Source organism: Populus trichocarpa, chromosome 6 (assembly GCF_000002775.5).
Source record: "Populus trichocarpa isolate Nisqually-1 chromosome 6, P.trichocarpa_v4.1, whole genome shotgun sequence".
Taxonomy (NCBI): Eukaryota; Viridiplantae; Streptophyta; class Magnoliopsida; order Malpighiales; family Salicaceae; genus Populus; species Populus trichocarpa.
The window spans coordinates 8874241-8888320 of NC_037290.2; the positions used below are offsets into that span (position 1 = coordinate 8874241).

General features: G+C 34.5%; 1 protein-coding gene across 1 annotated transcript; it reads right to left on the bottom strand.

Annotated features, from left to right (window-relative positions):
• Window positions 1-2589: 2589 nt before the first annotated feature.
• Window positions 2590-8361, bottom strand: LOC7497615 (leucine-rich repeat receptor protein kinase HPCA1). Its single transcript, XM_002308256.4, has 19 exons — window positions 7867-8361; window positions 7493-7616; window positions 7326-7397; window positions 7048-7122; window positions 6872-6943; window positions 6624-6785; window positions 6422-6496; window positions 6255-6326; window positions 6089-6160; window positions 5932-6000; window positions 5783-5857; window positions 5631-5702; window positions 5410-5544; window positions 4839-5308; window positions 4594-4746; window positions 4158-4297; window positions 3862-4081; window positions 3458-3693; window positions 2590-3360 (listed from the first exon to the last, which is right to left on the bottom strand). The coding sequence occupies exons 1-19, from the start codon at window positions 7961-7963 to the stop codon at window positions 2827-2829; spliced, it is 2925 nt and encodes a 974-aa protein (XP_002308292.2). The 5' UTR covers window positions 7964-8361; the 3' UTR covers window positions 2590-2826.
• Window positions 8362-14080: the final 5719 nt, after the last annotated feature.

Sequence of the window (14080 nt, forward strand, 5' to 3'; positions counted from 1 at the left end):
TGGAGTTAATGTGTATATAAAGACAATATATGAGGCCAATGTGCAAATAAAAAAAATTAAAGGGTTTAATATGTAAATTAATGATAGATGTCATATAAATAGGAGACTTGGCTTTCCAAGGAAGCCAAGTTCTATCTGGCTGAAATTGAGGGAGATAGAGAGAGGAGGATTTATGCAATTTTCTCATAATTTTTTTGTTAAACAGTATGAAAAAAAAAAGATTTAAGGGAGTTCTGGGAGATCAAGAACTCAAAGTCAAGGGATTGAAGAGAATATAAGTTTGAAATTGAGGGTTTTTAGAGGAAGTGAAGGGAGAGAGGAAAAGGTAACTTGGGTTATTCTTGTATTTTTCTCTTAATCCATCATCCATTAAAGGTAAGAAATTCATCTAAGTTGATTAGATTGAATGAAAATGTGATATAAGATGTGTTGAATGTGTTAGTTTATGTGAAAATGAGATTTTGAACTGTAGTTGTTTCCTTTGATGTTTTTATGGTGGAATGATGTTGTTTATTATGAGTAGTAATTGAATAACAATTTGATTGAGAGAGTTTTGTCTATAAAAGGAAGATTTGATTAAGTTGAATTATGTAAGATTAATGTTAAATGGTATTAAAAGGAGTATTGACATGATGTGGTTGCCTTGAATGATGAGGAAATACTTGGAAACATTTAGTCACTTGTTAAATTTTACAAGCTAAAAATAGGACAGTTTTATCACCTTAACTTCCAGCTAAACATTAAGTCTGAAAATGATAAAATTTGATATACATATCTTCAAGAAAGTTGTAGATATAGTTGTTAGCTTTCAAATCCAACTGCTTTTTCATAAATTGGAGCTATGAAACTTCAGATATGGGTTAAAAATTAAAGAGAGGTCTAATTAGGACCTCATTGGACAGATTCCACATGTTATTGTCAAGGATGATTTTCGATGTATAAAATGTATAGATGGAATAAATGGGTTCATAATTCTGCATAAAAGTTGTATCTTTATATCTTAGCTTTATAACGAAACAAATCATGCTTAAAATTGAGTTCTACAACTCCAGTTATGATTGAAACATTGAACAGTATTATGAGAAGCTGAGGCTGAAAGTGATGAAAATATTCAATTTCCAATCTTCGTTTGGAAGTGCTATTGATTTCGAGTTTGGAACAATGAAAATTATGAAAAATGAAACAAAAGTGTCCATATGTAAAACTTTAAGGAATTGTTAGTAAGTTAAAAATTCAAAGTGAATAAAAGTTGGAGTGGAGTTTGTGACTTTAATGGAATTGTCGATGATGTTTGTATATTTATTGGTACAAGAAAGGCTGCATTTGCGAGACAACAACAGGGTGTCACGTCCAAAGGTCAAACACCAGATAGGTGATCATTACCCTACTTGTATTTAAATAAGTTTTGTTTTTTTCTCGATTGTCAATATTTTGTTAGATCAATATATATACTATATATTAGACGAATAACATAAAGAAGGAAAATGCAAAATAAAGAAAGGTATAAGGGTACAAATGCACCAGATTTATTGGCATCCGTGAGAGGATGAGTGGATTTATTGGCATCCGTGAGAGGATGACCGAATTTATTGGTATATGTTAAAAGATAACCGGATTTGTTAGCAAACAAATGAGTTCACTAGATTTATTGGCATTCATGATAGGATGGCTATATTTTGATGGTATGATAAAATATCCAATATGAGTTAAAATGTTATATAAAGTATAATATCGTTGATAACCATGTTAATCCTTTAGCAAGTAAATTGTTGTTTCTAATAATACTTAAAAAAATAATTATGTGTTTAATTATGCAATTAATGTGATTAATTGTGGTATTCCAGGTTCCTCACAAACTAGACGTTTGTGACCGAAGTGTTAGATATTAATATAATTGCTGGATAATATAATCATGTAATATAATATTGTGAACCACAATGTATGTAAATAAGTTTGAATTCCTTTATGTCATGTAATTAATGTCATTTTGGTAAATTGTAAACTTGCAATGAATATTGAACAAATAAGTAAACTTTATAAAGTTTAATAATATGATTTTTATTCAAAAATATTTTATTAACTATACGAGAAAGAAAAAGATGACAACAAAGTCAAGTTTAATTAAAAAAAATTCATCAAACTTATAAATTGGAATAACTTGGATTACCCTAATAAACTCGTAAACCACTTTAACCTTATAAAAAAATAAAAAAAAATAAATTATAAAACTCAATGTTTAATTACTATAATATTGAAAGATAAAATAAATAAAAATAATTTTTTTTAAAAATGATAATTCTTGTTTTTTTTAAAAAAAAAACAAACACTGTGGATTATGTATATCACATTTGCAATATTAATTTGACGATGAGTGTTTAACCATATACTAATTTGAATGATGCGTTGCATTCAAGACCTAATTATCTTGTCACCTAAATAATTTAGAAGAAAAAACTAATTTGATGGTGACATTATTAATTAATGGACAAGTATTACTTTTCTTAAGCAGATATCCTCGGGAAAAAAACCCTCACCTGCACAAATAATTATTCTGTGTCTGAGCTAAATTCATGGAGCCGAAGGAAAAGAGAAACTAGAAATTAAGAAAAGAAGGCAAGCAATCCCTTCTTCTTCTTCTACAGACCTTTCATATATATGATTGAAAAGAAAGGCTAATAAGGTCAAAATGTGTAAACTGCACACTTCTACTACTACAATAAAATAAAGGCATTTTGTTTTCATTTTGGATTGAACACAGTATAAATCAATATTGCTGTAGTTAACCTGAAAAGGGAAGGAAAAATAGAAAAAAGAGTTGAACATTTGCTACGTTGACTCAGCTTTTCCTGAGAGGGTGGAGCCACCACTGTGATCAAAGGCATCGTGATTGACACTGTCGACGCTGTTAACATCCTTATTCTTAGCTGTAACATCATTGTAAGGATGCCTAAGAGGACCAACTCTTGAAGCTCCAAAGTCTGTAGCAGAAGAAGATGCTGATGTAGTTGAGTTCGTGTTCATCCCATCATTTTTCAGTATCATTTCTATTTCCTTCACCACCTCACTCATTGGTGGACGTTCTGCTGCTGACTCTTCAACACACTGCATTGCCAATTCCAAAAACCTCCTAAATCCTACAAGATTCCCCATGTTTCTAATACCTGGATCCATTATTTCTTTCAATCCATGGTGCTCTTCATCATCCCTGTCCATTGTCATTCTTACTTCCCGGACAATGTACTTCCCTTTCTCTATAGGCTGCTTTGCTATTATCAGTTCAAGCATGACCACCCCAAAACTGTACACATCGCTCTTCTCCGTTAATTGTTGTGTCATGTAATATTCTGGATCCAGATAACCCTGCATGAAAATGATTAGCGCCAAATTTGTCCATGAAGACAGATATGACAATATTCTCATCCTTTGAATTTACTGAAGGAAAAGTAATTATACTGACCAGGGTGCCTTTAACCTGAGTTGAAACATGTCCTTTTGAGATGTCTGATACCAGCTTTGACAGGCCAAAATCAGCAACCTTTGCAGTTAAGTTTTCATCCAACAGAATGTTGGTGGTCTTGACGTCTCTGTGGATTATAGGAGGGTCCGCAAGCTCGTGCAAGTAAGTTAATCCTCTAGCCGAGCCAAGAGCAATGCGAAGTCTCCTTTTCCAGTCAAGATAAATGCCAGACTTTCCTACAATTTAACAATGTGCATACTGATTCAGACGAAAATTTCTTGGGGGGCCGTTGAAATGCCCGCGGGTGGCCGAAAAAATTTAAACAGAAACTTACTCAATGTCCTGGCAATATTATTCTCAATGCTTACTTGCATGATTATATATAGTAGTAGAAGTGAGCATACCTGACAAGCTTTCCCGCAATGTTCCATTAGGCATGTATTCATAGACTAGCATCTGTTCTCCTTGTTCAAAACAGAAACCCACAAGACCAACAAGGTTCTTGTGATGGACCCGTGATAGCAACTCAATTTCAGTCTTGAACTCGTGCCCTCCCTGCATTGATCCCTTCTGAGCTCTTTTGATTGCCACAACTTGGCCATCAGAAAGCATTCCTCTATACACCTGGAGACAATGTATACGAGATGACCAAGGAACAATTTTCTGGTAAATATATCCTGACAAAATCTTGAATATTTACCTTTCCATAGCCTCCAGAACCTATCTCATTACTTTGCGAAAAGTTGCAAGTGCACTTTTTAAGTTCGTCATAAGAGAACCATCTTGCTCCCTTCAACTGAGGTGCCCCGCCACTATCATTGCCGCTCGGAGCCCAAGAAGCTGGAAAATACACAAAGGTTTTATTGCACAAGCCAAAAGTTCTTTGATGATGTAGTGAGAGGGTGTTTGTAAATGTAGTATATAATGGTTGTGTTTTAAAGTATATTTTATTTGGAAATATATTAAAATAATATCTTTTTATTTTTAATATTAGCAAATCAAAACAATAAAAAAAATATTAAAAAATTATTTTAAATAAAAAAAATTAAATTTTCATAAAACATTGTTTAAAATGCAATTCCAAACTGTGCCCTTGATTGGTACCAAGAATATTAAAGATGTTACGTGTTGATTACCAAATGGTTTACTTAATCCAATAGCTTTTTCTGCACGTTTCTTCTGACGAATTGCATATATCCCTACTCCGACAAGGCTCATAACCAGTAAGCCACAGCCAATTCCTATGCCAACAACCACACCAGTGCTCAAAGAATTTCCTCTGGAACCATCTGAAACATGTTTTCTTTTTCTAGTCAATTGACCACTCCAAGGATGGTAGGACAGAAACTAGATGCATGAATAAAGATGCGACTTGAGTTACCTGGAAAAGGGTAATTCGATGCAATAAAATAGTAGGGCCCAAAATATTTGGGAGGCTTGTACGTTTGGTTGCTCAAGGCAAATCCAATCCTCTGAATTTCAGATCTATTAAAAAAATTTCCAGTGGGTGGAAATAGCGCGACCTGCACCTGAAGGTAGTCGTCGACGTTAAAAAAAGGGTTCTGAAGAAAAACTGAACCAGGAGTTAGGCCCAGCTGGTCCCAAAGTGACATCTCTAGTGAGTGAAACGTATTATCATTGGACAATTCCCGGAAGGAGGGTCCTCTGAAGTACAGAGTCCCTTCATATGGATAGGCACATTCACAACTCTGAGGGCTGAGCTTCTGTTCAATGGGACACAGTTTACTTCCACAATTTGCAAGGCTAGTGGAATAAGGCTTTGTAGACTGTTGCTGGAGTTGACAGTAACTGGTATTTGAGAGAGCAATGCACACTGGGTTTCCTACAAGTCTGAGTGCATAATAATGAAAATTGAGATTGATGGCGATCGAGTGGTTGAAAGAATCACATTTCTCCACGTAAATAAATGCAAGTTCTAGAAATTTGCTCACATTAATCTGTTTGTGTAATCAGCCGTCAGTGTTACGGAGGAAATCTGGTTGTTCTGCAGATCAACAAGTTGGAGTTGTGGACTGATGCTGACACTCATGTTGAAGGAGCCATTGAATGCATTATTCCTCAACAACCTTCCAAAATTTGAAGAAACGAATGATCAATTTGCACTTTCTAAAATTGTTTTTAGGAGCTCAAATGGCATTTGGTCAAGACTTACACTTGCTGTATCTGAGGAAAACTGAAGACTTCTGATGGAAAAGTCCCTTGAAGAGATCCTTGCTCTATAACTCTGCAGCATGGATTTTCGAAATGAGACTACAAATCTATAACGTTTCCAGATAGTACATTTCTGATGTGCCGGATACATACAAGGTTGTGAGAGATGGTAAGGTTAAGAACCAATCAGGAGCTTCTGAAGATTCGAAAGAATTGTTGCTAAGATCCCTGCAAAAATAAATTATGGATACGCATTCATTAGCATGAAAAAAGGACTTAAAAGAGCAGAAAAGGGAACTTACACATAATTGAGGGCATCCATTCTAGTTAAATTTGGAAAAGGGCCTCTCAGCTTATTGTGTGCTAAATTCCTGAAAGAAACATGTTAGGGAGGAAAGGTTGTTATGTTTAACGGAGTGAAACACGGCCATGTTAAACTGTGAGAGTAAAAGTACCCACAATTCGTTGAGGTTCGTGAGGTTGTTCAAATTATCTGGGACCTCCCCATCTAAAGAATTTCTGTCAAGTCGACTGAAGCAAACAAAATGAGTCAGAGTCCCAATTGAGCTCGCAGAGAGGATTATTATTTAAGAGAGGAAGATAAAACTGGGGCGGTTTTACTCACAGAACCTCAAGACTCTGAACTTGGCATATTGTGTAGGGAATATTTCCTTCAAGTTGGTTCCCATCGAACAATCTGTCATTAAGGAATCACAAGCAATTAGAAGGGCACAACTGGGGGTAAAAGAACATAATTAGAGAAACAAAAGCATTGTCTGGCTACCAACTTACACGTGTATCAGCATCATATCAGAGTTGAAAAGTTCAGGTGGAAGGGAACCTGAAAGCTGGTTTTTATTGAAATGACTGCAAATTCAGAAGACTAACAATTAAATGTGCTATATTTATTTATTTAATTGAATTTCTAGACACAGTCAAAATACAATTCTTACTCATCTTTCGCATGAGAGGTGTTTACAAAAAAATTACTCACAAGTGCTTAGCATTTAGTAGCAGGTCCAAGCCTGGGATGGTGCCTTTCGAGATTGGGATGGTTCCTGTCAATTGATTGTCTGCAAGGTCCAGCCAGTAGAGTTTGGAGAGTTTACCCAGAGAAGGTGGGATTCCGCCAGAGAACTTGTTTGAGTTGAGAGCCCTGTGAAAGTGTTGAGTAAAGGGAAGATATAGTACCCCTGTTGATTCGTATGTATTCATAATTGTTACTACTTTAACTAGTCTTACAAGAAGGATAGCTTGGCGAGATTGCCCAGCTCATCTGGAATACTACCGCTGAAGCCACAACCAGCAAGGATTCTGAAAAGGTGCAGGAATGACGCGTAAAATACACTTTCTTTGATATTCATGGAAGAATTATATAAGCCGGCCGGCCAAGTAGAAAAGTGGGTATTTCATCTTACAGGATGTTCAAGTTTAGCAGGTCTCCTAACCGTGGAGAGAGGGGTCCTGTGAGGTTTGAGTTAAATGACAGGTCCCTGCAATAAAATAGCCTTCATGCTTGAATATTTAAGCTTTAAGATATATAGATTATTACATGCATCGGACAGTTTTGTGGAAATGTGTATGTTTCAATTAGAAACATGCTTGGTTATAAATAATCTTGCTAAGGTAGAACGCTGTTTTGAATTTCTTGTAATATATAAACTAGTTCCTGTTAGATAGATATCAGGAAACTCACAAGGATCTCAATTCGGCCAGTCCTCCAATATCACCACTTAGCTTCCCTACGAGGCTCATGGTTGATAACCCCCTGAAATGTATAGAATACGTAGTGATGATCAGAGAAGATGAGAGACGATTAATAATAATAAATTACTGATCATGTGGAGGAAATTCAGTACTGACAATGCAGTGATCCTTGAATTGGAGCATGTGACTCCTTCCCAGGGTGCTCCACATGGATCATCAGACTGGTCCCAGCTAGGTGGTGTATTTTGCCATTGACTCTTGAGTGATTTGAGTGCTGCCGCTGCACCACCGCACAAAAACCATTGTTAAAATCATCAACTAGTGGCTCTAGGTGTGGCAGCATGCAGTAGGAAATGTGATAAATCCAATAGAGCAACCCTGGCTAGCTAGCTACAACTTGTGAAAACTGTCAGAAAAATATCGATCACAGTCATAATAATATAACTGACTCATGGAAGAAAATATATGAATGGAGTGAATAGGAGAAGAAGATGGAGGAAGGAAGGCAGGAAAGCGGTTGGGCCAATCACCATCACGAGGGTCTGTGTCGGAGAGAAGGAGATGAATTCCTGAAGTAAAGAAAGAAAGGAAGAAGAGTAACCGGGCAGTGGCTCCGCCCAGTCCCATTGCCGCTGCAGTTCTGAATTAATGCCAGGCTACTTCCACCATAAACTAGGTACAAAAACAGGTCTAAGATTGTTGCCGGCCTGGCCTCATTTGCCGAGGAACAAGGAATGAATGTGGACGTTGCTGCTCTGTCATATCAACAAGAGAGAAAAAAATAAAAAGTCCTCTCCAATGTGCTTTCTTTTAATTGATTTTGTCTTGTCTTAGAAGCCACTCTATGCCCTAACCATTCCCACTATAACATATGCTTGTTAGCAGATTTAATTAGCCATAATGATATCGCCATCATCTCCTTCGTCTTCATCTCCACAGCGTCTCTTCTGCATGTCTCTTTCATAATCATTATTAAAAACAGATTTAATTTGGACGTCTTGCTGTTTCCTCCACCACCCTTCCATCAACTTATTATCTTGCCACTAAGGAAATTTGCATCAGCATCTTTCAGAACGGCCCAATGGTCGATATTCTCTTACTTCCATTCTTTCTTACTATTATTGCTCCCAACCACACCATAATATATTTTACAATCATCGTCGTCCATCTCGTCAAGTCTATGCCATGATTTTATTTTTATCCAAAAACACCTTTTTATTTTTGACAGCTGGGCATTAGGGGGTCACTGGTCCGGACATTATTATGGACTCCAAAATCTAGGAAACAGGCCACGTAAGACAGATCAACGGCTGATCCACCAACTAAGCGGCATTTTGATCCCCTTGCTGTCTCCAAGTGGAAGCCATTCCCCGTCCATCATCCATGCTCCCTGCCTCGTTGAAAAAAACAAAGGTCCGACATCCCATATCAATGCTTTGTTTCCACCGCGTGCGTCCACTCACCATCCGAGTAATATCTGATTGTTTTTATATTTTAAAAATATTTTTAAAAAAGTTATTTTTTATTTTTTTATTTCCAAAATTTTTTTGGTGTGTTAATATTAAAAAAATTTAAATAAAAATTAAAAAACAATTATAACCCCACTTCAAACACCCCCGCACTCTTGTTGTGTTCGGATCTTCTGACCAAACTTCAAATCGAGGAAACTCTTCAGCTTTCTGGCACGAGAAAGCCTAGCTAGCATATGAAGTTGTAATAATCACTTATGTACGTACGGTTGCTTGTAAATTAAGGTTAAAAAACTACTTGGTAGCACTTATGCCCGTGGGGGAACCGTTTATAATAACAAAACCTAGCTAGAGAGGTAAACATTAGACATTTACGTGATCTTAAAAGTTTCTTTAAGTGATTAATATCCATTCAAACAAATGGATATGAATCTTGATTGAGAAAAAAAATTAGGAAATTGAGAATTTATCTGACAAACAATTGGTAAAGATAGTAGACAAAAAAAGAAGAAGGTTAAACGATACAAAATAGAAAATCCAAGAAGAATATTGAATTAAAGAACTAAGAATCGGATGGTTGAAGGCAATTAAACTAATTCATGTATAGAAAAACAACAATTAACATTGAAAAATAATAAGTTTAAGAGCATAATGGATTAATATCGTCAAAGAATTCATCCATACCATTAATTGTTAATTTCAAGCTTTTTTTCCCATCTGTAGCTTGAAAAATAAGAGGAAATAATGAAACAAATCGGTTCGACAAGAGAGATGGGTTTTCTCCTCTTCTCTTTTTACAGTGATGCATGGAGGAAATTAAAGAAAAGAAGGCCTTTAAATTCAATTTATGGATTCTGAAGAACACAAAGAGATAAAGGCTAGGAGTCAAAGATTTTTGCCTCTAAATTAGAGAGAGAAATACAGAAAATTCAATCCTTTCAATTTTCGGATGAATGAATGATAATACAGAAATAATAAATAAATGAAGGGTGTTTTAATTATCCTTGTCTTCATATCCCCCCCCCCCCAAGACATTAAAATTCCATTAATTATTAAGTACATAATTAATTTACCAATGTTATTTATTTTTTCATGAAAAGTAAATTTACACTTGTTATTGTTGTAGTTCGTGGCTCATAAATAGATATTAAAATGGAGCGTATGAGTGAAACGTAGCGAAACGACAATATTTATCTCTCTAGAATTTATTTCTTGTTTTGTTGCTATGAACTATTTATATATAGGTTTGGAATGAGAAGACAATGCTCTCATGCTATATTAAAAAGATGTTATGAAAAAATATTAATATTTTTTGAATTGTTAGGATTTTTTGGATGGCTAGATATATAGAAATATATATCATGTAAAAAAAATAAAATCTCATCATTCATGCCGAAGTAAACACATTATCAAACCACATTAAATTTTATATTCTTTTTAGTTTCTCTTTTATTATAATATTCATTAATAATCATTACAGTTTTTTTCCACAGCAATTATGATTTTAAAAACCCCTTGAAAAACCGTCTACATATATTCAATTCATTTAATTATAGAATTAATCATTTAAAATAAATGACCAAGACCTTAAGTCCTTTTCGCTACTACGAGGGGTGGAAGCTGCTTTTTTTTTTTTTTTTGTGCCAAAGCAAGTAGCAGTTTGTCTACAGTTGCATGAATTTAGATATCGTCGATAAAAAAAAAACTAAAACTAGGTAGATAAACACAAAAATCAACATCTACCCACCCGTATGCTACTCTTTTCAGGGGCTGCAGATACGGAACCATGAAGTCTACATTGCATGTGTTCCAAACTAACGCGCAAATATTACTCCCAGATGGTTTGTGGCTTTGTGCTGTCCACTGCTGCAGTGCAGGCCAACCAAGGATTCATAGCTGAATGCTCGAAAGCTTGACCACTTCAGATCCACCGGCAACGTGATCCGTCAGCATCACACAGCGTTTCGACTATCCCCACTACTTTTATTGTTACTCCCACACCACAGTTTAACAGACTGACATTACCTACCCTCTTTATATATCCTTTTAAATTGAAATCCCACCTCCAAAATGTTCTGAACATTATACATAGGTATAGATTTTTATTCAAACTTTATTTCAAATAAAATAATTTTTTATTACAAGGAATTATCATAGTATTAAATAAAACTCTTACTAATTAATACCTAAGAGTACGTAGTACTGTATTGATGATATCCAAGTATAAAGATAATATTTGCATAAAAAATAAAAGAAAAGCATAAATAACAACAAAATCACAAGATTTTATAACCTATTTCGGAATTAACTATGTATTTAAAAAAAAAAAAAAAAAAAACACAAGGAAATTATCAATGGCACTAAATTTCATATAAGATTTTTAAAGTTAATATTAACTTTATTTTATATAAGGTTTAAAGATATTTATTTATATTTAATATGCCGAAATTAACTTCAAAATATATATATATATATATATATATATATATATATATATGAGAAGCCCCATAAAATCATGAAGTGAAAATAACAGTAGGAAGAACGCCCCCCACAAATAAATTGCAGTGACAATTAACAATTAACAAAGAAACTGAATCATGTGCCGATATTACTATTCATCCAGACTCATGCAACTGTGGATTGTAACAATTGCTTCAGCCCGCATATCTTTTCTTTTGGTTTGTGCACGCATGCCCTTTCTTTTCTTTTGGTTTTTGCATTATTAGATGAGTAGGCCAGTACTTTTTCTTCAGCCTGTATTTATTCTTAATTGGTGCATTAAATAAGTGAGGCAGTGGCATCATTGATATCCTGTTTGATGTCGCCTTGGTCTCTTTATAATATTGGGAGAGCTGTCTGGTGTGCTTGGAAAATAGTATCATGTTTGTTAGAGATAAGATTCTGCACTTTTTACATGTGATTCATTGTGCAGCAATTGTGCTTTGTTTTTCGTCTGACCAGAAATTAAAAATTTCTTGTTCTTTTTTAGTTTACAATCAAATGCCTTTTCTTTTGGTTTGTCTGTTTCAATGCATGTGATGGACTTCTACTGGGGGTGTTTTTGTTCCTTAGTGTTGGTTTTTTCGTTGGCCAGATGGCAGTTCTAAAGAGTTATTGTGGCAATTGTTTTTCTTGCGTGTGGGTTCCTTTTGTTTCTCTTAGATTCAAGTTTGTGCATTTCTTTGCCCACCAGTTGTTGCACTCTTTTTTTTCCCTCCATTGCCTCTCCTGTTGGTTGTTGCACCATCAGTTTAATCTTTTTTCCCTCTCTCCATTGCCTCTCTTACTATCTTTATTTAGTTTGTTTTCTGATGCATCCATAATTAATATGTGTGGTGCCTCTGTTTTCAGCAGATTTGTTGAGCTTTTCTATCTTTTTTTTCGGTTGGGTTGTTGCTTTGTTCAGGTTAAGGCTTGCTTACTTTACTTTGCTGGTATGTGCATATATTTATGGTCTGCAAGATTAATGGTTGTCTCTTTCTTGCTTTGTTGGACTGTGTGGCCAGCTTCTCTGTTTTTCCATTTGCTTTTTAACCAATCAGCAAAGGCGTTGCTTGCTAGGAGTTTGTATTGAAAATTGTTTATGCTATGTTTTCTTCCCTTTTATGGTTGTTGAATTTGTGCTTTAGATTCCCATCTTTATTTATTTGGCCAATTCATGTTTTTTCTTTTCATGGCTTGACTTTTTAATTATGGTCATTCATTTATTTGTGTTTACAGTGTCATCAAATATATAACATTTAGTCAATAATTTTCAAAACTGAAAAAAAAAATGAAGAAACGTGCTTCTTTCTTGCAGCAACAGATAACATTGTCAAACTATGTTGTTCTCGGTTTTGAAATTTTAGGACATCGCTTTGAATAATTGGTTGGTCAAGTTATACATTTTGTATTCCTTTGCTAGCCAAGATTGCACTTTAGGTACTACCAAGATACAGAGATCATAAGCGTCTGAAGTTTAAGAGATGGTCAAGCAAACATGACCAAAGGCCCCTGTGCAACACATGAACAACAAATAAAATCAATCTCAAAAGACAAATGGAAAACCAATTAAACAATCAACCATGACTAAACTGACAGTGCAACCGGCAAAGGCCAAAGCTTGAAAGAAAAGAGAGCATAAACCTTGTAAAAAGCTTTTCTGAACAGATCAAGCACTTTAACCTTACTTTAGGAAGTCCCTTAATGGTCTTTGCAGAATCCCCTTAATAGCAAAACTGTAATAAAAAGAAAAACCAGCGACAAATAATCTTAAAAGCAACAAACTGCGGACAAATATCATAAAGCAATAAGAAATTTTCAAAAACTTGTTATAAATTGAAATGTTGTGTTAGAGGACAATGAATCAGTTCAGACTCAGTAATCAAAATGAAATATTTGATGTCCGAAAGCATAAATGTTGTCTCAGTCCAAAGTAACTTTCTATACAACTTATAGTGAGAGAATTATTTCCTTTTTTATGATATTTCAAAATTCAAGTTATTTAACAGAAGTGTTCGTGATGACAGTATCATGTAGATTTGTTATGCATCTTAACTCAGTTTGTCTCAATTATCTATCATGGAATGGCTTGAGAATGTTAAAAACAAATTTTATAAAGAAATTGATAGTCTTTTAACCAGTTTTTCATAGGCGATGCTAATTAATGATGTTTCAAAATTTAAGACACTTAAGAATAAGATTTATGTAGTTGGATAATATGTTAATTACTTATTTCTTGCAATATGATTTATTTTTTTTAGCTAAGATAAAAGGTAGCTTGATATGAGAATGAGTGGTAGCTTCCTGTAAAAAGCCAAGGTAGATAGTAGCTTGGTGTGAGAAACCAAGGTGTGTAGTGGCTTGATGTGAAAAAATCAAGCACTTGTAAAAGATTTTTTTTAGTAAATATGGAAATTCTTAAATGCTTAAATAACTATCTTTGTAGAGACTATGAAAATATATAAGCAAATATGTAAAGAATGAACAGATTGTGAACTATTTATCTTAGTGATTTATGAGATATTTATAACTCATGAATCTTGTCGTTTTGCTTGAATCTAAAGAGTAATTTTATCGTTATAAATTAATATTGTTGGTCATCAGTTGTATTTCATTCAAATATATTAATAAGATGGAGATGAAGTAAGCCATAAGAGATTTTTGCATACCAAAAGGTGTAGGATCCAAAATAAAAGGTATTTAATTAGCCAGTAAAAAATCCCGAGAAACTTGCTTGGGATCCTGAAAAAACCAGGTCTGAAGTGTTGGGCTCAGATCACACTATCAAGCCTAA

Bases quoted from the DNA above. Each gene is read 5' to 3' on its own strand.
- LOC7497615 (XM_002308256.4), bottom strand. From the start codon at position 7,963: ATGGGACTGGGCGGAGCCACTGCCCGGTTACTCTTCTTCCTTTCTTTC. The intron at 7,398-7,492 runs GTCAGTACTGAA...TATACATTTCAG, and splicing joins AATTCAAGGATCACTGCATT to GGGGTTATCAACCATGAGCC. The intron at 4,747-4,838 runs GTAACTCAAGTC...AACATGTTTCAG, and splicing joins ATCGAATTACCCTTTTCCAG to ATGGTTCCAGAGGAAATTCT.